Consider the following 25,767-nt stretch of genomic DNA (forward strand, 5'->3'; position numbering starts at 1 on the left):
TTTCACTTTGAAAGGCTACACTGAGGAGGACAGCCAGGGAGGGGATAAGCATTTTTCAGAGGGGGAGGAAAAGTGCCCCTGGCAGAATGGTATGAGATCCCTGGCCCAGCAGGGAAGATGGGGATTGGCCTTCCAGGCTGAGTGGAGGGAGAAGGGGTACCAGCTCAAATTCCAGGAGGCAGTGGGCTCTGGAAACTTCTTCCTCCAGCCACCAGGTGGTGCTGCGAGACCAGGGCTTAGATGGTATCTCATACCCTTTTGGCCTTCCCGGGAGCCTGGGGTGAGAAGGGGAGTTAGAAGCCAGCCTCTCGCCAACCCTACCCAGGTGCTTCCTCTCTTACAGACGACGAGTCTCCCGGACTCTATGGCTTCCTCCATGTCATCGTCCACTCTGCCAAGGGGTTCAAGCAGTCAGCCAGTAAGTGCCCCTGACCCCTAGCCCTAGGAAGAGCAGGGGCCATGGTTAATCCTTTCACAGGAAGTTCCTGTGGACCCATTGAAGGGGCCTCCCATGGCCCATCAAGTCTGCCTTGCTCTCCCCAGGCTGGGGCCCTGACATGTGGGTGGGCATTCCCCCAACAGTCAGGAACCAGCTCCTCTTGGCAGGGGGTCATTCCTGCCTTGTGTCTCCAAAGGTCTGCTCTTCCCCAAGCCCTCCCCAGCTCCTGGGTGTCTGAAATCCTGGACCCTAACCCCACATCTGCCCGTGTCAAGCTGTGGGACCTCGGGCACATCTCTTAGCCTCTCGGAACCTCAGCTTCTTTCTCCTAGAGATGCCTGAGTGCCCTGCTGTGCCAGCACCCTGCCACACACGTCCCTTTTCCTGCCTTCTTTGTCACCATTGCCCACATCCTTGCAGTTCTTAGTGTTTGGCAAGATACGGTTATACTTCTCTCATTTCCCCCATAGGAATTTCTTCCCATTTGCCAGATGAGAAAACTGAGTCACAGATAAAGGGACTGAACCTCACAGAGGATCAGAAACACAGGGATCCTGACTCCTCTCCTCCCACCTGCCCCTTTCCTCTCCCTCCTCTTTGTCTCTGGAGGGCAAGGTCTGCCCTGGGCCCCCCCAACTGTCCGGCACCACGCAGATAGCCATTTGACAAGCATTTCCTGTGACGTTCATGGGGGTCCCTTACTGCTGGGTGCCTGGGTACCTCCTTGCTAGGTGCTGGAGAAAGCTCAAAGGTGGCCAGTGTGTAGGTGATGCCTTGGCCCGTTCCAGAGCCTTTTCAAGTGCATTTCTGCTCTGATGCCCCTGACATCACTCCGAGGTCCCTAATACTCCATTACTGAAGCCCAGACCCTTTGCTGTAGAGCAGTCTTTCTCATTATGGCCAGGACCACAGAGCTCAGCACTCAGGCCATGCTGCTCTTACATGCGAGGCAGCCTCCTGGACCCTCCCCAGACACATGGAACCCCTTTCTAGGGGGCAGTGCCCAGGAACAGTCCTGATTGGTAAAGTTCTAGAAGGTTGTTCCACACACCTGAGTCTGTGGCCCAGCATGCCCAGATGCCTTACCCTCTCTCTTTGCTCCCTGTTGGCTGGGATGGGCCTCGGGGAGCAGACCATGGAGGTGGCATGGCCTCCTGTCCCCGAGCAGGTGTTCTGCCTCCAAACTGGGTCGGGGGTTAGACATGAGGTGAGCTGCTACAGAAATCTCTCCTGACCTCCAGATCATCCTCCCCACCTCCCTCCACCGGCCTCCGGCGCCGCTCATGTGTTCCCTCTGACTCAGCGGGCTCAGGCCCCATGAATCTTCAGCTGTGGCTCTCTGTCCCAATATGTTCATTACATCTGCACAGTCAGGCCTGGGGTGTAGGCTCCATTGTTAGTCCTGCTTTGCACATGAAAGCACTAAGGCAGAGAGGTTCAGTGATTTGTTCAGAGCTGGGATTTGAACCCAGACAGTCAGACTCCAAGCCCTCCTTCTAGCTCACGAACTGTCCCCTAACCCCTGACCGTGCTCACTCCCATGAAAGTCAATAAATGGGGATAGCACTCTCGTCCTCCATCTCTCTACCTGCTCTCTGACCTGACAGAGGCCAGGGTACTTAAGGCCTCTGGTGTTGTTCGCCTGTTAATCTGTGCCCACCTCCCAGCATGCCCTGATACTGAGCTCTGCCTGGTCCCCGTCCTGCCCAGCCAGAGACAGCTCGGGGGCAGCTCCATCCACACTCCCTTCTGAGGAAAGCCCTTGAATGGGGCCTTGAGAGGCATGGATGTCCACCCTCTGACCTCTGCCCCTCGATTCCCACTGCAGAGGATTGGCTCGGATAGCCCCAAGGCCCTTCCCATGCGCCATTCCACTGGGATGCAACCATAGCCGCTCCCGTGGACGGGGACAGGTGTCAGGGTCTGAGCCCCACAGGGACGGTGTGGATTTGCAGAGCGCCTGGGGTGGCCCCCCAGTGCTGTGGCCCCATCAGCTGGGTCTCACCGGGGGCTTCTGCCTGTGTGGGGTTGATACAGTGAGGGGAGATAGGCAGAAAAGAGAACTTGAGTTAAAGTCAAGTGCTGTGAAGAAAACAACAAGCTAGGCTTTGGGGGCATTTTTGATTGTCGCCGTGAGTGGGGGTTACTCCAGATTTTCAGCACCCAGAGGTCAGACGCCCTCCAGAGACTTCTGCCTCAAATACCAGGTGCCCTGTTGAGGAACCTGGGGTTGGTGGGCGAAGGGAAGCCAGCCCAGCCAGTGAAGACCTTGGCCTGAGGCTTCCGTGGTGATGAGGCAACCGAGCAAGGACCAGGGATGGAGGGACTGCAAGCGTAAGGGTCTCAGGTGGGAGCAGCGGGGTGGGTCAGAGGGCGGAGGCAGGCCAGTGTAGCTGGAGGGCAGAGAAGTGGGAAGGAGCCAGAGCCCCTAGGGCTGGGGGAAGGGGAACACAGAGGGTGTCCTGCAGGGAGGTTGGGGGGGGACAGAGGCAGTTATCGGCCTTGCCCTCCCGAGGTCCCGAGCCTTGGGCCTCACTCGGTGTGTCTCTGCCCATCCCTGCTGCAGACCTGTACTGTACCCTGGAGGTGGATTCCTTTGGCTATTTCGTCAGCAAAGCCAAAACCAGGGTGTTCCGGGACACGACAGAGCCTAAGTGGGATGAGGTGAGTGGAGGCGGCTGGCGTCCCCGCAGGGACCCCTGAGCTTGTCACCAAGCGTGCCCACCCCACTCCCTGTGCTCCCTCGCTGTTGATGGGAGACGGCCAAGCCTGCTGGCTGGGTGACTTCGGTCTCCCTAACCTCTCTGCCCTCCACTCCCTGCTCTCTTAGTGTCTGATACTGTGTTTATGGCTAGACGTGGGGTTTTCAGCTCAGGCCCAGACTCTACTATGCCAGCAATTCAAAGCCTTCTGGAGCTGCAGCAAGGGAGGAAGTTTCCTGCATGCCTTCTGACGTGCTCCTCTTGGGCCCTGGGCACCCCCCTCTCACCCTTGCCAAGTTGGGGCCCACACTTGCCAGGAAGCTGTGTGTGTCAGCCTTGGAGATTCAGGGTCGTCCTACCGTCTTTCCCCAGGAATTTGAGATTGAGCTGGAGGGCTCCCAGTCCCTGAGGATCCTGTGCTACGAGAAGTGCTATGACAAGACCAAGGTCAACAAGGACAACAACGAGATCGTGGACAAGATCATGGGCAAAGGGCAGATCCAGGTGAGGGCCATGGCAGCGAGGCAGGCCTCTGGGAGCTGCCAGGAGGTGGTATTACTGGGAAGGAGTCCTTCTCACCTGCCTTCTTGGTGAGAGGGCCTGGCCTTTTGTGACTTGGGTTCAAGACTGGTTTGAGACAAGTTCCTCAAGGTGGTGGTTCTCTCCTGCTGGAGATGATGTCCTTTTTTTCTTTTGGAGATGGTGTCCTACTTTGCCTCCAGAAGCCCATGTGCTCTGGCGTCCTCAGGCTTCCATCCCAGTTCTGGTGCATCGTATGCACACCTCTGCACAACGGACAGGAGGGACGACAACTACCTTTGTTTTCACATCCCGACTCTGGTCTGCTGGGGGCTCTTCCCAGGAACATTGTATTAAGAAGGATTCTGAGGCTGTATCCATGAATGCTGGGTTTGGTTAGTAATGTCTGGCGTTGGAGGAGTGAAGCCTTGAGCATTTGCCACTGGACTGGAAGGGCTTGGGATTCCCCGTGGCTTGCTGGGGGCTGGTCTCTGACTTGCTGCTGCAGCTGCTGGGCCTTACTTATGCCAGGAGTTCATTGACTGCAGGTGGGGATCTCTGGGTACTTGTAGAGCCAGGTGCTGAGTCAAGTTAAGAGTATATGTGCCTCAGCTGTTTCTTGGAGGCCCTGGTTTGCAGCCTGTGTCTCTGGAACATTCTGCCAGTTTTAAAGATGACTGTTGTTCATTTCCCTATCAAGAGGATGCAGGTCTGGGGGCTGACATGCAGAGCCATCCACACTCCATCTGGCACCAGATGTGGCCTCATGCTTGGGACACGAGTGGCCTTATTGAGGGTGGATTCTGGTAACCCTGAAATCAAGGGAAACTGGCACTGGGACTGAGCCCATGAGCATTCGGTGTTCTGAGCTTCTTAATAACTGCCCAGATGTGATCTGGCCAGGGTCGGGATCGGGGGTGTGGTCAGGGGAGCTGAATGGCACTTTTTTGAAGGAAGAGTTTGTTCTCTGATGCCCTGTGGAGGCTGCGGAGTTTGAGATCTGGCTTCTGGCTCGATGTTCTTGGTGGTAGTGCCCTTCGGGGACCCGTGAGGGCTTCCTCTTCTCCCTGCCTGTTTCACCTGTGTTTGAACAGCAGAGTGGCATCGTTGGGTGAGGGCCCAGCCGTCTGCCTCGTGTGCCCCCGTGTTCCTGTGCACGTCCCTTCCTCATGCTGTGGGACCAGCTCTTCAGCACCGTTGCCTGGGAGACGGTACTGCCAGGCAACCGGAAGCCAGTCCTTCATCATTTAGATGAGAGAGAGGTCTGCAGATTCAGTCCTAGGACCCCACTTCCTGCAGGGATGAGGGGTGAGAGCCCTGTCTCTGCAACCCTGGGCTGGCCAGAGGGACGGGGCAGGGAAGGGGTTCTGCCTGCTCAGCCTCAGGAGGTATCCAGCCAAGAAATGTGTGGGTGCCCTGCTCCCTGGGCCATGGGTAGCCATGAAATGGACGAGTTCAGAAGGCTGTCCAGGGCAGCCCTCTCAGGGAGCACCACGGGCCCTGATGCCCTCCAGAACCCAGATTCCAGGGCCCCATGGCATCGTCCCCACCTGGACTTCCAGCCCCGTTGCTCCCCTCCTCCTCTTTTCTGTCAGCCGCACAAGCCCCACGGGAAACACACCATGAATCGTTACATCTCGGAGACAGGAGCAGATGGAGGCTTTGGGGGAAGGGGAAGAAGCCAGGTTATGTTTGGCAGAGCAGAAAGCAGAGTCTGGTAAGGAAAATGTTTCTGTGTTTAAGCTTCGAGGAATGTTAAATGCCTGGGAGTTGATATTAAAAGAAACACAAACCTTCCTGCTGCCAGCTGACCTGGGCCTATGAGTGGCCAGGCCGGAGCCAGCATTCCCTAGAGGACTTTGAAGTCTCCCAGCCCTCACCTCCTCAGGGCCCAGCCCCAGTGCAGCCCTTGGCCCTCAGCCGTGGAGCCGTCTTGCCAGCCTTCCTATGGGGTGGGGAGGGGCGGGGGTGTCCCGCGAGGTCTGCTTGCCCTGCGATGCCCCTCCGAGCCCCTGAGGATGTCCAGGCTGGGTGGAAAGCCTGCACTGAGCCATTCCCGTGTGGCCAGGCCCACCAGAGCCACAGAACAGTTCTGTTCCCGCAGCTTCTCCCACCGCCCTTTCTGCCACACATCCAAGGAAGGAAATTGGCACCGGCCTCTGGCACTTGGTTCTGCTCCCCTAAAGCAGGCCCCGAGGATGGAGCAAAAGGTGGCTTTGTGGTAGGGGCCGTCCTTGCTAACATTCAGGTCGCCTAAAGGAGAGGCAGGGGGAAGAAGGCCCACCTCTGTCCCCATTTGTGCCCTTCTCACCCGGTCCACCTGGAGAACAGCGCGGGGAGCCCGTTTCCTGAGTTCCAGGTGTTTGTTCCCAAATGAGTCTCCGTGTGGGTTTGCTGATGTGGCAGTGGGGGCGGGGGCGCACTTAGGGACGGGCAGACGCAGCACTGATCAGCAACACGCGTGTGGCACTTGTGCTCTCGGAGGCCTAGGCCCAAATGTGATGGCCTCTGACCCTTGCCATGGCCCTGCAAGGAAAGTGACAACCACAGCATCCCCAGGAGGACTCTGAGGCCTCTGCTGCCTCTGCTGACCTAATGCAGGGAAGCCAGCCCTCTCCCCTCTGTTGGGTCCCTATGCCCCAGGCCTCTGACAGGGAGTCTCTCAGCCCAGGTCCTAGAGAAAGAGCCAGGGTGATGTCCCACCCCAGCATCCCACTTCATGGTGTAAGTGAGCCTGAGCCACCCTTAGTCTGGAGTCCTCTTACCTTGGTGGCGGACACTTACGGCCCGGTGCACCTGGAGGGAAGAAGAATGAGCACAGGCACAGCGGAGAGAACCAGTGCGGGGAGACCTATGGTCCCTCTGCATTGCACTGAGCACCGGCTGGCTGCTCCAAGGGCCGTGGGGCCTGGCTTCAGGATGACACAAGTGTGTCAAGACATGCCAAGCCACTAGAAAGTGCAACAAGATGCCAGGAATGATGACGACAACACCCAAGAGCTTCTTGGGAGCCCAGGACTGGGCTGATGCTCACAGCCGCTATCTCAGGGGTCCCCTATGGGGAAGCAGAGTGATCACACATACATAGATGAGAAAGCGAAGGCAACGAAGGGGTGAATAACCTGTCCAAGGCCCTGCAGCCCATGGGGAGCGAGCCAGGACCGAAACCAGGACTGGAAGCAGGACTGGCAGTAAGACTGGAGCCAGGTCTGGAAGCGGGACCAAAGCAGGCCTGGAAGCAGGACCAGAACCAGGACTGGAAGCAGGACCAGAACCAGGACTGGCAGCAGGACCAGAACCAGGACTGGAAGCAGGACCGGAACCAGGGCTGGAAGCAGGACTGGAAGTAAGACTGGAGCCAGGTCTGGAAGCGGGACCAAAGCAGGCCTGGAAGCAGGACCAGAACCAGGACTTGGAACTAAGACCAGAAGCAGTCCTGGAAGCAGGATCTGAAGCAGAACTAGAACCAGAACCAAAAGCAGGACCAGAAGCAGGACTGGAACCAGGATCAGAAGCAGGACTAGAGGCAGAACAGGAACCAGGGCTGGAAGCGGAACCGCAGCCAGGACTGGAAGTAAGACTTGAACCAGAACTAGAACCAGGGCGGGAAGCAGGACCAGAAGTAAGACTGGAACCAGGATTAGAAGCAGGCCTGGAAGCAGGACTGGAAGCAGACCCAGGCCTTGCCCTCTGCAGGTGCTCTCCCACCGACCACTGTTCCCTACAGAATTAGATGGAAAAGTGTACGGGAGGAATTCAAAGAAGGCAAGATCATTGTGGGCTGGCGTTAGGGAGGCTCCCAGGAGGAGCTGGAGGGAGAGGAATTGGAGAACACTGGGTTTTTTACATTCCAAATGCAGTGTTTACATTAGAAGGAAAATGACAATTATAGTAAAGAAATGTGATACATAATCACTAACCATCCCTACTCCCACTCCTCTGAAACAGCCATTCGATTTTGTGCCTTTTCCCTTCCTCAGGCATAGAAATTTTACATAGTTTTAATCACAGTGTGTATTTTGTATTTTTTTCTCTTTTCACGTAATCGTATCATAAACCTCCCTTTTTTCTAGGGCTGTATGTAGTTTTTAGAATGATCTTTTTTGTTACGTTGTCAAAAGTACTTCTTATACCATATAAAAATCATTTTATATAATCGCCAGCACTTTAATTGCCATTTTAAGGCTCTATGTTACCCTGGCAAGGTAGGCAGGCTCTGGATCAGCAGAAGGGAGCAGGGTGGGCATTCAGAGGCATTCATGGCCATGCAGGGAGGCGGGAGCATGCTGGGAGTGTCCCAGGAAATTAAGGAGCCCGCCTGCCCTGGGCAGGAGGGACTGTGGGCACACAAATAAGAGGAAAGTTGATGGAATGAATGAAGAGGATCAGGAGGGTTTTAGGCGGGAGGACTCCTAGAGGGCATTTAATCCAATTCTGTTTTGGGTGGAGAAGGAAACTGAAACCAGAAAGGGTAAGGGACATGCTACAGTGGTTGAGCAAGGGTTCTAAATTCAGGAGCCCAGTCCCAGGCTGGTGGTGTTTGGTTGGCTGCTAGACAAATGAGTGAAAGAAAATGCTTCTAGATGAGGCAGGGACAGTCTGTGACCCTCAGGGGTCTGCCCTTTGTCATTACAAATTCAGTGGAGCCCTTCTCCCCACCCCGCCACCGCCACCCCAGCTGGATGTGTTTCTCCTCTTCCAGGCTCAGGAGTCCTCCCTTTGTTGTTCTCCCTCCTCCCCTGAGGGGCCAGTATCTCCATATTCAGCATCCAGGTCACCCCCACTGCCCGCCTCTTCCTTGCCGCCCCGCCCCCGGCCAGCCCTGGAACCTTTCAGCCAGGAGGCCCCCCTTTGTCTGCCTCAGCTCCCCGGCCCCAGGGGACTCCCATATATTTATCCCAGTCTATTTCCAACTGTGCCGCTCTAGGCTCCAGATGTGCTGTCCCCAACTGGGACCTACCCACTGGCTGATTAGCATATTCCCAGGGCCCAGCCCTTGTTGACTGGCTGGGTCGGAGGAGAGAGCTATCCCTGAGGACCCCACAGCTCAGTTTCTGCCACTGACTCCAGACTAAAGAGGAGTTTGAGACCTCGAAGCCACCTAAGCCAGAGGAGCCCCGCCATGCCCCTGTTCATTGCCACAAGCCTGGGGACACCCCCCACCTTCCGCTTTGTGCCGCAGCCCCACACCCCAGAGTAGAAGGCAGCTTTGCTTTGGGAGTGCTCAAGACCCTGGCCTGGGAAGGGGCAGGGTCCCAGGCCAGGAAGGGTGAAGCTCCAGCTTTAGGCTGGTGCCCTGCACCCCCAGTTGCAAAGTTCAGGCCCAATGGGATGCATCACTTCCATCCTCTTCCCTTCTGAAGCGTGGAGCCCGAGTCTGAAGGGGAAAAGGGGAATCTCTGCAACAGTCTTCACCTGGCCTCTTGGAAGCTTGTTGAGGGTTCAGAGCGATTATCAATGACACTCAGGAGGAGGTCATGAAGGCCAGTCCCCTGCCTTCAGGACTAGGATACAGAGCGCAGGTTGGCAAATCTGACAATATTTAGACCCTTACTTTTTTTTTTTTTATTTGTTTATTTGACACAGATCACAAGTAGGCAGAGAGAGAGGAGGAAGCAGGCTCCCTGCCAAGCAGAGAGCCTGATGTGGGGCTTGATCCCAGGACCCTGGAATCATGACCTGAGCCAAAGGCAGAGGCTTAACCCACAGATCCACCCAGGTGCCTCAACCCTTACTTTTTTGTTCAACTGTGGTAAAATGTATGTACCATAAAATTTATCATTTTAGTAATTTTTAGGTGTACCATCCAGAGGGAATAAGTACATTCACATTGTTGTGCGACCATCACCACTGTCCATCTCCCCCGCCCCCTGACCTCCAGAACTTTCTCACCATCCTAACTGACCATACCTATTAAACAGTAACTGTAGAGGCATCTGGCTAGCTCAGTCGGTAGAGCACACAACTCCAGATTTCTGGGTCATGAGTTCAAACCCTGTGTTGGGCATACAGCTTGCTTAAAAAACAAAACAAAAAAAACACACAAAAACAACACTAATTCCCCAGGCAACCACCATTTGACTTTCTGTCAATGATTTTGACTCTCCCATTCCAGTGACTTCATGGAAATGGAATCCTGCAGTGTTTGTCTTTTTGTGACTTCACTTAGCATGATGGCTTCAAGGTTCATCCACGCGGTAGAACGCGTCAGAATTTCCATGCTTAAGGCTGAGTAACATGGTATGCATGGGGCACGTTTTGTCGATCCACTCATGCACCAACGGACGTTTCGGTTGTTTTCATGTTGACTTTCACCCTTTTAATTGAGAAAAAGAGCCTGGTCTTTGAGGATGGAGAATTTGTAGCCTCCTTCTCTCCAGACCCAAGGTTGCCCATCCCCACCCAGTTGCTCACCAGTTTCCAGCTATCACAGGAGCCCAGCTATCGCAGGGCCCCATGAGTGGAGGACATAACTGGCCACTATTAGCTTCTTTTGGTTAAAACAGTTGCCTCCTGGCTTTCTCTCCCCCAAATCAGGCATCCCTGTCTCCTTGACCTTATTTCCTCAGATCTCTTCTGCCTTCCCCTTGGTCATGGTTTATATCTATCAAGTGTGAAGAGAGTCAGAAGATCAGGGGCTCAGAAGATCACCATCTGAGTTCTTTGATATCGGGGGGGGGGCTCAGTTTCTCTGTCTGTTAAATGGGGATAATTATCCCCATTCTACCTTCATCACCAGCTTATTGTGAAGCTCGAAAGACAGAATGTACCAGAGCTGTGATGTACACATTCGTCCTGTCATCGGCTTATTTACACATTCCTACTTGCTGAGCACCATCTAAATGTCAGGCACTGTGCTGCGGACACAGAGAATGAATAGGACCAGGGTGCCTGGGTGGCTCCGTCGTTAAGTGTCTGCCTTTGGCTCAGGTCATGATCCCAGGGTCCTGGGGTCGAGCCCCCACATAGGACTGCCTGCTTAGTGGGAGGCCTGCTTCTCCCTCTCCCATTCCCCCTGCTTGTACTCCCTTTCTTGGTGTCTGTCTCTCTTTAATAAATAAATAAAATCTTTAAAAAAAAAAAAAGATGAAAAGGACCTCACCATGTAGTAAAGAAGACAGAATAGAATTTTGATTCATCAGTGTCGATGGGCCTTTAAGGCAGACAGATCTGGGGATCAGTCCACCTCCCTCCATTCATTAGTTGAGAGAACAGAGTAAGTTACTTTACTTTTGGGGCCTCAGTTTCCTCACCCATAAATGGGTCCTCTTGAAACTTGAATGTAGAAGTCCATGAAGCCCTTGGCATGGGGCTGGCACAGAGTCTGTTCTCTAATGATGACCGCCCCTTACCCAACTGGCAGGTCCAGGTATGGTGCCCTCTGCCTTCTTGGAGGGACTCCAGATTTAGCTTTTCAAGCAGCCCCCTGTCCCCCCGGCCAAAGGCCATCACCTGCAAGAGGCCACCTGTGATGGGCCTTAGGCTGGCTGAGGCCATATCTGTTTTCTTAGGCTGATGAAGTCAGATCCAGCTTTGAGGAACTAACCTCAGAGTATACTGGTGGTCAAGGTTAGGGCCCTCACCACCTGCCTTAGCCCTGGCTTGAGCGGCTCTGGGCTCTTCCCCCTTGGTGTAGCTCTCCACTTGGCATGGTGTGATCAGGCCCAGAGCACAAAGGGAGTGAGGAGCTGGGAACAAGGGGCCATTGTTGGCCCGGAGTCGTTTCTGGTTTCAATTACTCTGCAGAGCAGGAGGAAATTCAGAGTAAGCGTGGGTCAGGAGGCTGCTAGGGCAGAAGTCAAGGGCTTCCCTACCCCACATCCCTCTCTCTGGTCCCAGGGGGTTCTGTTGTCCCTGTTCGACCCTGCTTTATTGATCTGGGAGCTTGGGCTCTGGGGCATTGGTCTGGTGGACCCCAAAACGCTTTTAGTTCTTGCCCACTCTGGTTCTTCATGGCTGGTACCAGGAGGTGCTGGGTCCCACCCTGGGTGGGATGACAGAGCAGCATTCAGATGGGTCCTTACCACCTTCTCCCACTGTCCTTCAGGACATACTGACCACAGCTGGGCCCCCGGTCCTGGGAATGGCCTGGTTTTGACTAGGGGAGGAGTGGGGGCAGCTGGGAGAAAGCCTTGGGGCTAGCTTCTCCCTTTCATTCCTCCACCCCAGGCCGGCTGTGCATGACCAGGGGAAGCGTCTGTTTCTAGAGCGTGTGATTCCTACCCCCACTGCCTGCTGTTCTCAGCGCTGGCCCACGTGGGCATCTTCCCTTTGCTGCTGTCCTCACCACTGTGCCAACCCAGAGGCACATGGGGGCGGGGGAGGGTGAGTGCCAGGACTGTTCCTCTTCTTGCCTCAGACACTGCTTCCTCCCCAGAGGCCTTGGGACTGGAGCCATGGTCCCCCCACCGCTGGAGTTGCTGTTTGTCCTCCACAAGACAGGTCCAGATGCCTCAATGACCCTCGGAGAGCCTGCAACATGGTGGGGGGCGGGGAGCCAGAGGCAGGATCCCTTGAGAGGGCCGCCCTGCTGCCCGAACGCTTCTCCACACTTGCACAATCTCTGTCTTCCCGCTCTTGCGCGCTGCAGCCTGTCTCCCAGGTGTTCCCGATCAGGGGAGGCCGACCCCGCCCCGGGATTCTGGAGACAAGATGCATTCAGTAGGAAGCAGCTGGAGGCTCAGGTCTCCCTCGCTCTCCCGCCCCATCTGAGAATGCCTCCTGGAGGGGCAGGCTGGCTGCCCACTCCTTGGGACCCCCCCCCCGACCACTGCTCAGGAGGGGTGGGTGTCGAGCAGAGATGCAGATCCAGAGAGGACCCTGGGGACTGACTCATTCAGGGCCTGAGAAGACCCAGCTTCTCAACAAACCAAAAGAGGGGTGTGTTTTTCCCAGCTTTGTGGCGGGGGGGGGGGGGGGGGGGGGCTCCTAGACTCGGGCGGAAGAACTGGATTTGATCCCAGCTCCACTACCTAATTAGCAAGGTGGCCCCAGGTGACCTCTCTGCTCCCTCCCAGACCCATGTGAATAATAAATGAGATTACAGAGGTGACTGTCCCCAGCCTACTACACACTCTCAGTAACTGCTAAGCTCCCGGCAGGTGAAAGCTGCTGCTGTCTCCCTAGAAAGCCAAAAAACCGGTCCCTAGGGTGGTCTCACTTTTGATTGTTTTGAAACCTCGGAGAGAAAGAAAGGGCTTAGAGGAACTGCCAGAGCCATCCCTGAGTGAGGGCTGAGGCCAGTATGAATGCTGGGAGGGGCACCTCACATGGGCTCCGCCGGCCTCCATCACTGCGGGTGCCGCAGACCCCACCATGGCCCCTCACCGCAGCCCAGAGTCTGCCGTGGCATCGGTCCGTGTGGGGGGTGAGCAGTGGTGGCACTCAGTAAGGCCCTTGCTCCCAGACACAGCCCACTCGGGCCCTTACAGGTGGGGACTGAGCCGTGCGGGCTTCAGGGCCAAGGTGACCCAGAAAACGCCAGCCTCAGTGACTCGATAAGCATTATCCCGTTGTAAGGCCTCGGAAGGGAACCCACAGCAGCAAAGCCAAGGCCCCCAGTTTTTCCAAAACTGACAAGTAGAGATAAGACATGAGCTTCAGATCCAGGACTCTGACCCGGAAGTTTCCTTAAAAAGCCCCTAATCTCCCCAGCCTCCACATCTCCCCACCCTGAGGGCAAGTGGAGGTGGGGGGGGGGGGGTGGACAATGGCTGTGGTCAGGAGAGACAGCAGTTCTCATGAGAACCGTCCCCTGGAAGGAGACTTGGGGGGGCTCCAGGTTCTGCCCACAGCACTTGGGGATTGCTGGGAGGGGCTGTCAGCCAGGGGCCTCTGCTTTTTTCTGGTTTTATTTGATGGGGGAGGGCAGGGAGAGTTTAGCAGAAGATTTCATTTGGGAGGAAAGAGAATGTCCTCTGTTTTAAAAAAAAGAAAAACAAAATCATTGATGACTTTTGTCTGGTCCCAGCTCGTTTTGACAGGTGTGGAAACTGAGCCCAGAGGGAGAGAGAGAGAGAGAGAGAGAGAGAGACTGCTGAGTCTCCAGGGACCAGGCAGGGCTCTCACCCAGGTTCCCTGGCTCCCAGGAGCCTTCTCCTATTCACTTGGAGCTCAGAGTTGGGTGGGAAAGGATTTGGGTAATGATAGAGGAGAAGAAACGCATGGGGGCTCAGTGGACACTGGCCTTACTTCTAAACCTTCCTGCCTGAGGCTGTTACGTCATCAGCACGAGGCCCGTTGGGGGGGCCCGGTGGTGTTCTGCTTACACACACACACACCATCCTTCCACTGTTCTGGGAGACCCTGGCTGTACACCTCTTTCCTGTGAGAAGGAGCAGGCAAGAGGCCAGGGGAGTCTGGGTGTTGGTCTGGCCATGACTTTTATGGGGAAAGAATGGAAGGACATGTGGTGGGGGTGCTGTGCTGTGCCCACTCTGTCCCTGGGTGGGTTTTGTTTTAGATAAGCAAGATGTTCCCAAAGACTCAAGTGAAATTTCCAGCCATTTCCATGACCAATACACCATGAGAATTACTGTGGCTGGCCAGGGATGGGCCATCAGGCTCGTCCCGCCGTGGACGAGCTCTGTGGTTATTTCGGCTTCTGCAGCCTATCTAGAGCCACCAAGCGCCCTCAAGACGCCCGCCCAGGGTAGCCAGGCAGAGTGGAGAATGAGGCTGTGTGGGGAACCAGGTGTGCCTTGGCCTGTGCTGCCAAGCAGCATGGGCCCTGGGACGTAGGAGGACTGTGCCACACCTGCGGCGGGCCTTGAGGCTGGTGTTCCTGAGCTAAAAAGCCCGGACCCCCATGCACGGCTAGTCAGTGAGTTGGGCCCAGGCCCCAGGGAGTTTCTGGCCTGGACTGTCTAAAAGAATCCTGATGGCTCTTACCTCCTCGCTGGGGTGGGCGTTAGACTGGGACCCGTTCAAGGTCCCCCCCGCTGGTGTGGGGGATGGGTAACTTCTCAGTGAAAAATGAATGAATGAGTCACAACTGAAAATACAGCATCTAGGCTCCGCGCTGCCATTGGCTGTTTGGCGACTTTGGAGCTGTCCCTGAGCCTAACCTTGAACATAGCAGATATGGGGGAAAGGATGGATGGATAAATAGAAAAATATAAACAGGTCTTACTTTCTCATCCTCTGGAGATCTCTGCCCTTCCTATGCAGTTAGGATAAGTCTGGGTTAGGAGGAGGTGAGAACACGCGTTAGGCAGGCGGGGACTATGGAGCCAGGAATCTCCTAAGGGGAGTCTCCCATCCTCCTTTCTCGCAGCTGCCCTTCAGTGTGTGCCTCCCTCATTCCCCCGCCGGTCTGCACAGTTTGCATAGCCTGCACAGGGCTCCCATCTCTCTTGGTCCCATGGGCCCTGCTGGCCACCTGACAGTTCTCGGCCTGCACTCCCGTGCCCATCTTCGGGCAGGGACTGCCAGGAGCTTCCTTTCTGCAACCCTCCAGCCTCAGAGCCCACCTTGCCCCCCAGCTCTGCTCCTGTGGGGCCTGCCCCAGCTGTGCTCCTCTGGAGCTGAGAAGGAGCGTTCTTGGCAGACCTCCTGGTCCTCAGCCTCAGCACAGTCCTAGGCTGCTCTCACGCTCCCAGCTCCTGCACCCAGACTCTCTGGGTAGTCTGCTGGGGCTCCCCTCCCCTCCACCCCTTGCTCCCAGGCTGTGCACTGCAGTGCCTGGTCCAGTTGGTCCAATTGGCTGCGCAGAAACCCCCTTTCCTGATTTCGGGTCATTTGGCTAGAGGACGGGGAGAGGGAATCAGTGTTCCAGTCTAGGCTGGGGAGAAGACAAAAGTCATTCCAGTGGGAAAAAGGAGGTCACTCCAGAAAGTGGCAGCAGCATCCCAAAGTTCTGAGAAAGAACCTTCCGAGAAAGAACCTTCCTCCTTGTGTTCACAGGCTGGAGGATTTGCCTGGAAGCTGTCCCCACCCCCAGCTGTCACCAAGGCAGCACTGGTGGCAGTCCCTGCCTCTCCCACCCACACAGCTCAGGCTGCATATATTCCCTGCTGACCTTTTTTCCTGCAGTGATGCTGCTGCTGATCACTTTAACCTGATTTTGCCTCAGCCCCAGCTGTGGCTGGGTGCCCGGACCCAGCCGGCCTGGGTATATACTCCTCTCTAAGTAGAACCCGGGACCCTGCATCTCCCCAAGGGTGGCCCTTCTCATTCCTCCTGCAGAGAGCCCAGGGGGTAGGGGGGTGGGGTGGCAGGAATGCGGGAGGACAGGACCGTCTACTAGGAATGTTTTTAATTCCAAAGACAGCGTCTGTTCACGTGGGCCTTCCCGTCTGTTTATGCAGAAGAGGGTGGGGGGGGAGGGCTTGCATGTCCTTGGAGGCAGGTCCTGCCAGGTGTGGCTGGATGGAAGGGACAGACAGAGACAGGGGGCGATGTGCTCCCTTCCTGGGTGGTCAGGACAGCCCGAGCCTAGCCTGTCCAGCAAAGATGTGGAAGGATTCACCATGGGCTGGGAAGGACCAGAATTCAGACCTTCGCTTTTGAGGAACTGACAGGGAACATTTGTCTTGCCCAACACCCCCCCCCCACACACACACACACACTGCCCCCCGGCAGCCTGCTCCTAGACCGTTGATTCCAGGAGGGAGTGAGTCAGGCGGAGGGAAAAGCAGGCAAATCTGTGTTGTCCCAGAGAGAGCCCCAGCCCACAGGGAGGCAGGGAAAGATGAACATCTCAAGGGAAGAGCCTTCCAACTCAGCTACCCATCTGCTGAGGCGCTATGTCACCATGGAGACGGTTGGCCAGCTTTCACCCAGTCGGAGCTTGCTTTACCCAGACAAGTATTGAGCCTGGGCTTCCTAAGACAGACAAGCACAAGGCTTTGGGAACAGGATCTGTACTGCCCTCCTCCCACACACTCAGTGGGGGTGGGGGGCACACCTTGCAATGCATTCCCCCAATACACCCTGTAGCGTATGATCCAGATAGAAGGGGGAGAACCTTAGCAAGCCAGCACAGGGCCAGTTTTGAAGTAGGCCAGCTGGTGGTGCCAAGCACACTGACATGGTCAGCAATTATAATGGCCCCTGACCAGCCAGTTACACAACCAGCCGTTGCACGTTAGCCAGAGGAATGCAGAAAAAAGCCAGGGTGGATGGCCTTTTTCCATAGCTCTTAAGGCCCATGCCATTCCCTCCTCTTCCAGGAAGCCTTCTGTGGTTCCTCTGGCTAGAAATTTCGTCTCCTTTCTCTCAACTGTCATTGCACTTTATCTGTGTGTTCTTACAGCTTAAGGCTGGGTTTCTTGAAGCAAAGATGATGTTTTGTCCATCTGGGTAGGCACACGGCAGGTACCCACCTGCTATGTCCCAAGTGCATGAACGCTTCCTGTTAAGAGGTATTTAAGCCTATGTCTTGCTCTCCTCTTGGGCTGTCAGTTTTATGACAAAGCACAGGCTTTGGTTTCGTGTCTGTGATTCCTCAGCCTCCACCCAGGGTCAGACACAGAGTCGGGCCCTTAGTCAGTGGCTCTTGAATGAAATGAATGAGTTGGAGAAGTGAAGGTTGTAGGAGTGAGCCAAGCCTTCCCAAGGAAAGGGGTTTTGTGACAGCCAAGGTGGGGAGGCTGCCTGGCCCCTTAAGGGACTGGAGGGTGACCGTCTTCAGAGGTAGCCCCTAGTGCTAGTGCTGGGAGAGGCAGGTGGGGAACTCCGCCTCGGAGTACTGGGCAAAGTCTTATGGGCCAAGCCTGTCTAACTGCCGTTGGTTTGGGCAACTTCGGCCCAGGTATGAGGAGGCTCTATGCAGCCTTGGCAGCCCAGGCCTGTCTGCACCGTGTAGAAGCAGGTGTGGAGCTGGCCCAGCCACCTTGCAGGGACCCCTCCCCATTCAGAGCCCAGCAGAGCTCCAGGACCCCACCTCCACCAGCCAGGCAGGGGCGGCGTGGGACCAGAGCCTGCCATACCAGGATCTCACGGTTGTGCTATGGGCCAGACTTTGTGGCCCAGCCCAGCATGACCTTGGGCAGGATGTTGCATTTCTCAGTCTCCTTCATTCCCTCGAATGGAAAATGGGGCTGCTGGGACTTCCTTCATAAGGTGGGGTGAGCATTAAGTGAGTTAATGTGTGTGGAGGTTGAGCATGGTACCCGTCGCTCCGTGAGTGCTCGTTAAGGGCAGCTCTTACCGTGACCCGGTCTCGGCTATCTCGGCTATCAAGCCTCACTTGAGCGAGGCCCAGATGCATGCGCACCCCTAGCTGCGGAAGAGACCTATCACTCCCTGGCTGCGGTGGCCTGACCTCAGGCTAGAACTTGACCTCCCCAAGCCCAAGTCCTCCAAACCCGAAAACGGAGACCATAAGCCAAGCATCACCAAAGTTGTGCGCCTTAAATGAACTGGATATCTGAAAGCTCTCTGCATGGGACCTGGTTCATGGGTGGTCCCGTGGACATGTTGCTGAGCCTAGCGGTACGTCATGTGATGCCCTGGGTGCCTCTGGGGTTTGTGTGACCTAACTGCCTGGGGTTCAGGCCTTTCTCTTTACCTAATTGTCTGGGGTTCAGGCCTTTCTCTTTACCCCAGACCCCAGACTCTAACCAGAAGCTTCACATCTCACTCTGGTTAGACTGCTTTCCCAACTTGAGCATCAGGAGCAAGGTCTTTCTTCTCTTCTGAGACGTCTTCTGAGCCACACCCAGGCCCGACCCAGGGGCTGATTGCCTCTTTGCCACTGGATGTCCTCTGCCCCCAGTGGCACAGCCTGCATTGGGCTTAACGGGTGAGGTGCACAGGGCCGTGATTAAAAGTGGCTGGGTAAGAGGCACCTCTCGCTGGGCATTTGTAACTGGTGTCATTCTTGGCTTTTGGCTCATGTCCCTGGAGACAGCCCATAGCGGCCAGTCCAGGAGGCTGCCCCACTGGGGATCTGCTTTATTCTTCACATTCCCAAGAGGAGGTTTGTGAGTGCCGTTCCACACGTGTCTGGTGCTGTCACCAAACTGGCATTTGAGGAGGGCCTTGGGGCAGGAGTTGGGAGCAGGGGAAGCAGAGCTCCGGGACAGTGCAGGCCCTTTGCCTGGGACAGGGGCGGTTGCCAGAGGGCCCACCGCAGTTCCTGTCCCTGCAGACCCCCTCTGGCTTCCTCCTAGGCCTCTCTTACACAGCTCTGGCCCCCAGGGAGCAGCCTGGTGGTGAAGGGGTTAACCGGGGATCTTGGAGGGGAAGGGACTGGGTTGTGTTTAGCTGCTTGTCAAACTTTATTTAGGACTTGGCTGAGGGTCAGTGAGCCCAGAGCCCCAGCCCGCCAAGAGTTAAAAACCCGGCGGTTGGGTTTTTTGGAGTGTTAGCCTCCAGCCTCTTCTTTGAGTCACTTCCTTCGGTGGGGGCGGGTCCCCTGCGCCGTCTCGGGCGGTCCGTGGCGCACGCACTGGGGCGTCCCCGCAAGCGGAGCGGGGACCAGCAGGCGGGAGAAGCGGGCCGCCCCCGGTGCACTCCTCTGGGAGGCAGTCTCGGGGAAGGGAGGAGAAAGCGGAGCCTCACACCATGCGCTTCCCTGCCCGGCTCGAGTAACCACAGTCCGGGCGGGCCTGGGGGGTGAGCACTTCCCGCTCCCTCAGTCTTCCCGGCTGCGGCGGAGCACCTCGGCTGCTGGGCTGCCCGCAGCCTCTCCCGCGTCCCGGTCCCCGGAGCCGGCGCCGCGGGCTGGGGGGCAGTCCGGGCCGGCCTCTGCCGCCGCCGGCATGACCGACATCCTGCCACAGCCGGACTGCAGCCTGAAGGCGGTGTGCGAGCCTCTGGAGCGCTGCTGCCTGGATCCGCTGGAGGAGCCGGGGAGCAAGCGGCCCCCCAACACAGGCGCCCGGCTTTGGGGCCGGGTTCGCAGCAAACTGCTCCGCCAAAAGGTGCTAGCGGTGGCGGTTGGGCGGGGGGACCCGAGGGCGGGAGGGCTGGGGACTGCCGGGGTGCTCTGTTTCCCCCACCCTCCCTTGGAGATCCGTTCCAGCTCCTGCCTGATCATGGAGTCCTAGGACAGAGACGGGGGTATGTGTGGGTCTGCTCCAAGTGGCCTTAATTTAGTGATTAATGCTGTTGCCACCCACCCCTGACCCCTGCTGCTTTCTCTGCATCTGTCCCCAGCTCAGAAAAAGGGGTCGTCTCCTGTGGGAGAGGACTCCCAGGCTCCTTTCTGAGTCTATACAGGCTGGAATGTGAGTGGTTAAGCAAGGGTCTCCTGAGTCTCAGTCTCCCCCACCCAGCCCGGACCAGGCCCCCTTCCTGAGCCCAGTGGACATTGCTGGCTGCCCCTTTACGGGGGGGGGGACACTGGGAGAAGCAGCTCAGCACCGCTGGCCATGGAAGACTTCTTTGTGCGGGGTTGTGAGCCTCCTGCTTCCCTGGGGTTGGGGGGAGGTCATGTGGCAGTGGTGTGCTGCCGAGGTGGAGGGCTGAGCCTCCGAGGGGCTGCCCAGTTGGGGACCTCCCAGATGACGGCTGGCCCCATGCCAGCGAGGCACCAGAGTGCCAGGGGTTTCCTGACCCAGCAGGCAGCTCTGCCCGAGCCGAGCCAGGGCAGACCGCCCGGCCCGCCTGTAGCCCCAGACCTTGGTGGGGATGAAAATTGGAGATAGAAGTGGACTGTCCTGCGTCTGGGCAGCCTGCCTTGGGTCTGGCTTCGGGCCCTGGCATCGGGTGTCCGCGGAAGAACCAGACCCGGCCCCTAGAACACAGTAAACCCTTAGATAACTGCAGCCTGAACTGGCCGCCCGAGCAAGATGTCGCAGGGGGCCCGTCCTGGCAGGCAGGGGCCAGGCCCATCCCTCATGGGAGGCTGTGGCTATTCCATGGGGCTGATGGAGATTTGCAAGCCATCCTGCAGCTCCGAGGAGTGGGGAGCCCTCCGGCTAAATGCTCGGTGCCAACCAGTACCTGCCAGGAGGAAGTGAGCTTGGGCCCGTTGGCTTCTTGTCTTGTTTCACCTCCTACCCGTGGGGCATACTTGACCTCCCAGAGGTGACATCAGTCCTGGAAAGTGCCAGCAGGGCAGCAACTTGAGCTGTCCTGCTCTGGCCCCTGGGTCACCTTCGGCATCCCCGGGGACCAGGCTCTCCAGGCCCTGCTGGTCTCAGCTGCTACCGGAGCCCCTCTGTGCTGAGGCAGCTGTCTGTGCCTGGCGGCACAGGGCCGGCCCTTCCCTGCATCCCCTCCCCTCCCAGCCCCTGCTGAGGCCAGCAGACACCAGTCCATTCCCAAACCTCAAGGCCGGTGAGAAACGGACCCCGCGGTCTCCCGGCCCTCTGCCAGCCAAGCAAAGCCTTTCCAATTTACCTAACCCTTCTTGGAGGGGCCTGACAAGTAGGGGGGCAGTCTTTAAACCTCCAGATCCCAGACTTTCTGTGCATGTATGACAGGCACCTCCAAGAATTCGCTTCAGAGCCACGCCTCTGGTGGTCTCTCGCTTCTCCTAGTCTGATGGTGCCCGTGGGCAAGGGTGGCGGGGGCCGGCCAGGTGCTGGCCTGTGGAGCCGTCCGCTATGCGTGCAGCCACAGGGGTGCTCTGGCAGTGGGGTGCCCTAGCTCTTGCTGTGTGACAGAGTGTGTCCACCTCACAGATACAAGGGTCTCTATGCTGGCGCGGTCATGCATCCCGCTGTGGCCGCCTCACTGTGCCCAGGCTAGCAGGCAAGCAGACAGACTCGTGGGGCTGGGCCTGCTGCCCGCTTCCCTTCTTTCCTCAGCTGCATTAACCTATTTTTTTGTCAGTGCGGAGGGCTCTCTGCCAGCCAGCGGGCTGGGACCAGGCAGAGGCTTAGGGGGTGTGGGGGAAGGGTGCTGGGGACCGCCCAGCCTGGCAGGAAGGGTCTCCCGTGAATGGATGCCAGGACACCTGTGGGCCTCCTACTCCCGTCGCCCTAAAGGGGTGTCTGTGACTCATCGGGGACTCCATGCTGGGGCAGAAGAAGCTGTTCAGATGGAAGAGTCCTCATATTAACCCGGGGGGGGGGGGGGTCCCTGGCCCCAGGAGTCTGCAGTTGCAGGTCTCAGGGAGCTGTGTTTGGGTTGGTTCTTGTCCCCAAGGAGATTCTGGGGCTAAAGCCTCATTCCGGCCTCTGACTTGGCAGTTGGTCTGCTGTGCGAGCATTGAGCAGAGGAGACACGTGGCACTGGGTTTGCGGGTTCTGCCAGCGCTCTCGGCACTACACATTCTACTTTCCTTTCCCTTCATTTTGTACGTTTCAACTTTCTGCTTCAGATCACACTGACGGAGACTAGGCTCGGTGCCTGATCTTCCTGCCTTCCCACCTGCTTCTAGATCCTGAGGTGGCACCTGAGAGGCTGTAGGAGGAGTCCCATCCCCCACTCCCTGAAGTATCCAAAGGTTGTAATGGGGTCACTTGGGGGAGCCACAGAGAGGCTGGCAGGACCCCTTGTAAACCCCCCCCCACACACACACACACAACGTAAGGCAGAGGCCAAGCCAGAAGCATTTGGGGTGGGGGTTCCTGGAGGTGGGAACTCAGGCTGGACTGGCAGGGTCCAGAGGAGTGGGTGGGAGAGTGGAGGACAGTTCTTGATGACCTTGTTTCGGCTTGAGGGTTTGCCACATGGGGCTGAGAATTCCCTGCCTCAGAAGAACTTCTGTCCAGATGCTAGAGGCCGGCAAGGTAAATGGAAGTGTTTGTTGCTGAACCACAGAGTTCAGGGATACCCACTGCTCTGTGACGGGGTCTGCTTTCCTCTGTCTCTGGGGAGAGTCAGAGGTGTTACCTGAGGAAAGACAGGATGGGGAGCCCCCTTTGGGCCACTTGTCTGAGGAACCTTAGGACTCAGGAGGGTCCCTTTCTTTGCTGTCTCAGTTGCGACCACAGGACAGCTCCTAGCCCCTCCCAGAGCCTGCCACTGAACTTGACCGTTCTTCGTAACAGGTAGCACCAGGTACGCAAACCTTGTGTACACCTCCCAGGCTCACGCAGCCATTCGCTGGCTGTTCGAGGCATTGAGGGTACAAGGGCGCTGGGCTATCAGATGTAGATTTGTCTTGGGCTCATTAACTTTATTTCATAATCTAGCTCCAGGCATCAAGAAAGATCTTGAAACCTTACACAGTAGACCTGTGTCTTGCCCTGGCTGTTCCCACTCTGCCCTGCCCCTTTCCCCCTGTCCTACCCCTGTCAGCCTAATCTGTTGGGGGGAAGGGACCCCTGTCCCTATCTTAACCATCCACACGCCCACTCATGCCCCTTTAGCTATCCCTCAGCTCTAGGAAAGGGACGGTAGCCCCTCTCCCTTGGGCTGGAGACCCCTGCAGCCCGCCCATTTCCCCCTGGGCGTCTGGGAGAGCCAGGACTATGACCAGGCTGGCTGGAGAGTTGGGATGGGGCGGGGAGCAGAGCAACCTCCCAGCATTTCCCCAGCCACGAAGCTTCTCAAAGCTTCTCGCAGCACTTGCTTACTCCCTAGAGGGAGAGGACCTTACTTCTCCTGGTACCACACGGGCGGTCTTCTGACCACCAGTGCCCCTACTTCTCTACTAAGCTGACTCCCAAGGGGCCTGTTCAATTCCACACAGCAGGAATCCACAACTCTGAGAGTCTGCCAGAGGTCATGGAGCCCCGTGCAGACACGGAGCCACCCACATGCACAAATTGAATGCTGCTTTCGGTAGGGTCACAGATCTCAGCTCAGGGACCCCTGCTCTAAGTGCACCTGGCAGGGTTCTGTTTCTTTGCACCTGGGGAGGTTGGAAAGGGCATTGGCCCTCTCTGGCATCTCTGTGGTCCGCAGGTGGCTTGGCCAGGCAGCCACGCTGGGCTTGGTGCCCCAGCTTTTAGATGGCCCTGGACCGGGGGGAGCCCAGCCTGCCAACCAAGGTGGTTTCCGAAAAGCCAAAGCTGCGAGAGCTCAGTGTTAACAGGAGTTTCCAGAAGCAGTGAGGCCCAGGAGGGCAGACATTTTGGAAAGAGCCCAGAAACTTCTGCAGGTGCTAGTTTGGGGCGGTTGCCAGACATTGACGAGGGAGCACAAGTCTGGAAAGGCCCAGCCCTCTGCCGAGTGGCCTTGCCAGCTACCCAAATTGTCAGGAGCCGGTCACCAGGTACTATTTCAGCTTCTTTTTCCCAAGCAGATAGTGTTGGGGACAGGAGGGGTATGTGTGCTCTGCCAGTTCCCTAGCTCCTAGAGGAACACACATTCCCTCACGTCTGGAACCTGCATGCCCATTCCCTGGGAGGAACCAGAGCCAGTGCAGAATCCCAGTGAGCCTTAGATCAAGGCCTCATTGTCCTTTGTCCCCGGGGTGAGCCTGGAGAGATGGGAGGCCACCGTGAGAGCTGCCCTTGGGATTCTCCTATAGAGAGGTCAGGAGGGCACCGTAACGCCGTGGCGATGCCTCAGCCAGGAGCTAGAACCGTCTCTGTCTGGGACAGTGATCCCTGCCAAGGCTGATGCCTCAGATGGGCCCAGCCAGAGCCGTGACAGCCACAGCTCCACACCCCATCACGTGCCTGAAGCCTTCTTCATGCTCCGGCGGCCTCTGTGGGGCACCCCACCCCTTGGGCTTATGTGGCACAGGGTGCTGGAGACTCGGCTGAGCTCGTAGCACTCAAGAGGCCTCTTTTTCCAACCCCAAGTCTGCTGTCTTTACTGGCTGTGTGACCTTGGGCAGCTCTCTTCCCCTTTCTAGTTCTCTGGCATCAGGATCTTGAAGGAGCTGACAGGATGATCTCCTAGATCAAGCTCATAGGGTGATGTTGGCCATGGCTCAAGAGTCCTGTTCCTAAGCCTTAAACTCTCAACACACTGGGGAAGTCTGGGTGGGAGAGGTCACAGGGCTGCCCCTGGGCCCAGGCCAGCCATTCACTGGACATGGGAGAGGAGAGGTGAGCAGGAACGTGGGGCCTCTTGACCCCTGTCCCGAAGGAGCCTTGGTGGGAAGGCATTATTCTCTCTATCCTCCACATCCCGTTTCATTCATTTGGTCCCTGAATATTGATGGACACCTTCCCTGAATATACTGGGCACCCCAGAGGCGGAAGACAAAGAGCCCTTAATCTCACGGAACTTTCTGTCCTTAGGAGTCAGGCAACAAATAAGATCATTACAGGCTAGACAAGTGCTGGGAAGAACATAAACTTGGGTAATGGGTTAGAGAGTAATGGGGAGGGAGAGGCCTTGCTGGAAGAGGTAATTTTGAACTAAGACTTAAATGGTAAGAAGGATTCTGGGAGCGCCTGGGTGGCCCCAGTCGGTTGTACGTCCATCTCTTGGTTTCGGCTTGGGTCGTGATCTCAAGGTGGTCGAATCGAGCCCTGTGTTGGGCTCCTTGCTCAGCACGCGGTCTGCTTAAGAATCTCTCTCTCTCTTTCAACCCCTTCTCCCTCCCTCTGCCCCTCTGCATCCCTGCTGCACCCTCTCTCCTTCTCTCAAATAAATACATTAATTAATTAAAAAAAAAAAGATTCTGGAAAGATCCAAAACAGTACATTCCAGGCAGAGGAACTGGCAAGGGGGAAACCCTGTGGCTGGTGGGGTGGGCGCGGCGTCTTCAGGAGACAGAGGCCACGGGACAGGGGAGAAGGGCACCCTATACGGAGCGGGGGGGGCGGGGGGGAGAGGCAGCTGGGGAGAGAGATGCTCGGCTTCTAATGGAAGTGCGGCAGGAAGCCACGGGGAAGCTTGACCCGTGTTTTAGTGATGCTGCCGGTTTTACTGATGCTGCTGGGTTTGGAGCCCTGGCTGAGGACCAGACTCATTCTCAGCCTGTGCCGTGAGGAGCTGTTATTATCTACTCCATTTCACATGTGGAAACTAAGGCTCAGAGAGTGACCCAGAGTGACAACCTGCAGGCTGCCCTGCCGGGGTGGAGGGTCAGAGCCCCGTGGGGGCCTGGGGCTGTTCCTCGGCTTCCCGGTTGTCTGGGTGCTCCTGGAGCCTGTTGGGGTTGGGGTGGGGTGCCCTGCATGGGGCGCCTTCCCGCCAAGCACACTGTTAGAGAAATGAGCGCTTACTTCCGGTGCTGTCTAGGGCAAGGGCTGGAGCCCACCGGGAGGCCCCTCAGAGCGGGCACGGGCAGTGGCCTCGCCAGTGCCGCTCATTCTCAAGAACAGGCTCTGTGCCCAGACTGCGTTCCTGGCCTGGGCAGGG

The 25,767-nt window shown here is 57.0% G+C and overlaps 1 protein-coding gene across 10 annotated transcripts in view; it reads left to right on the top strand.

Moving 5' to 3' along the window:
- The window catches only part of ABR (ABR activator of RhoGEF and GTPase), a 178,540-nt gene that overhangs the window by 136,221 nt on the left and 16,552 nt on the right, over positions 1-25,767 (top strand). For 8 of the 10 annotated variants that reach the window (XM_045984558.1, XM_045984560.1, XM_045984559.1 and 5 more), the window contains 3 exons: positions 344-418; positions 3,006-3,103; positions 3,514-3,645. In XM_045984558.1, the coding sequence (XP_045840514.1) occupies positions 344-418; positions 3,006-3,103; positions 3,514-3,645 (305 nt within the window). Of the gene's footprint in view, positions 1-343; positions 419-3,005; positions 3,104-3,513; positions 3,646-3,840; positions 7,880-19,174; positions 19,530-25,767 lie in introns of those variants that run through there. The other 2 variants (XM_045984561.1, XM_045984566.1) reach the window with 2 other exon arrangements.

The sequence above is a fragment of the Meles meles genome, chromosome 18, assembly GCF_922984935.1.
Source record: "Meles meles chromosome 18, mMelMel3.1 paternal haplotype, whole genome shotgun sequence".
In the NCBI taxonomy this organism is placed as follows: Eukaryota; Metazoa; Chordata; class Mammalia; order Carnivora; family Mustelidae; genus Meles; species Meles meles.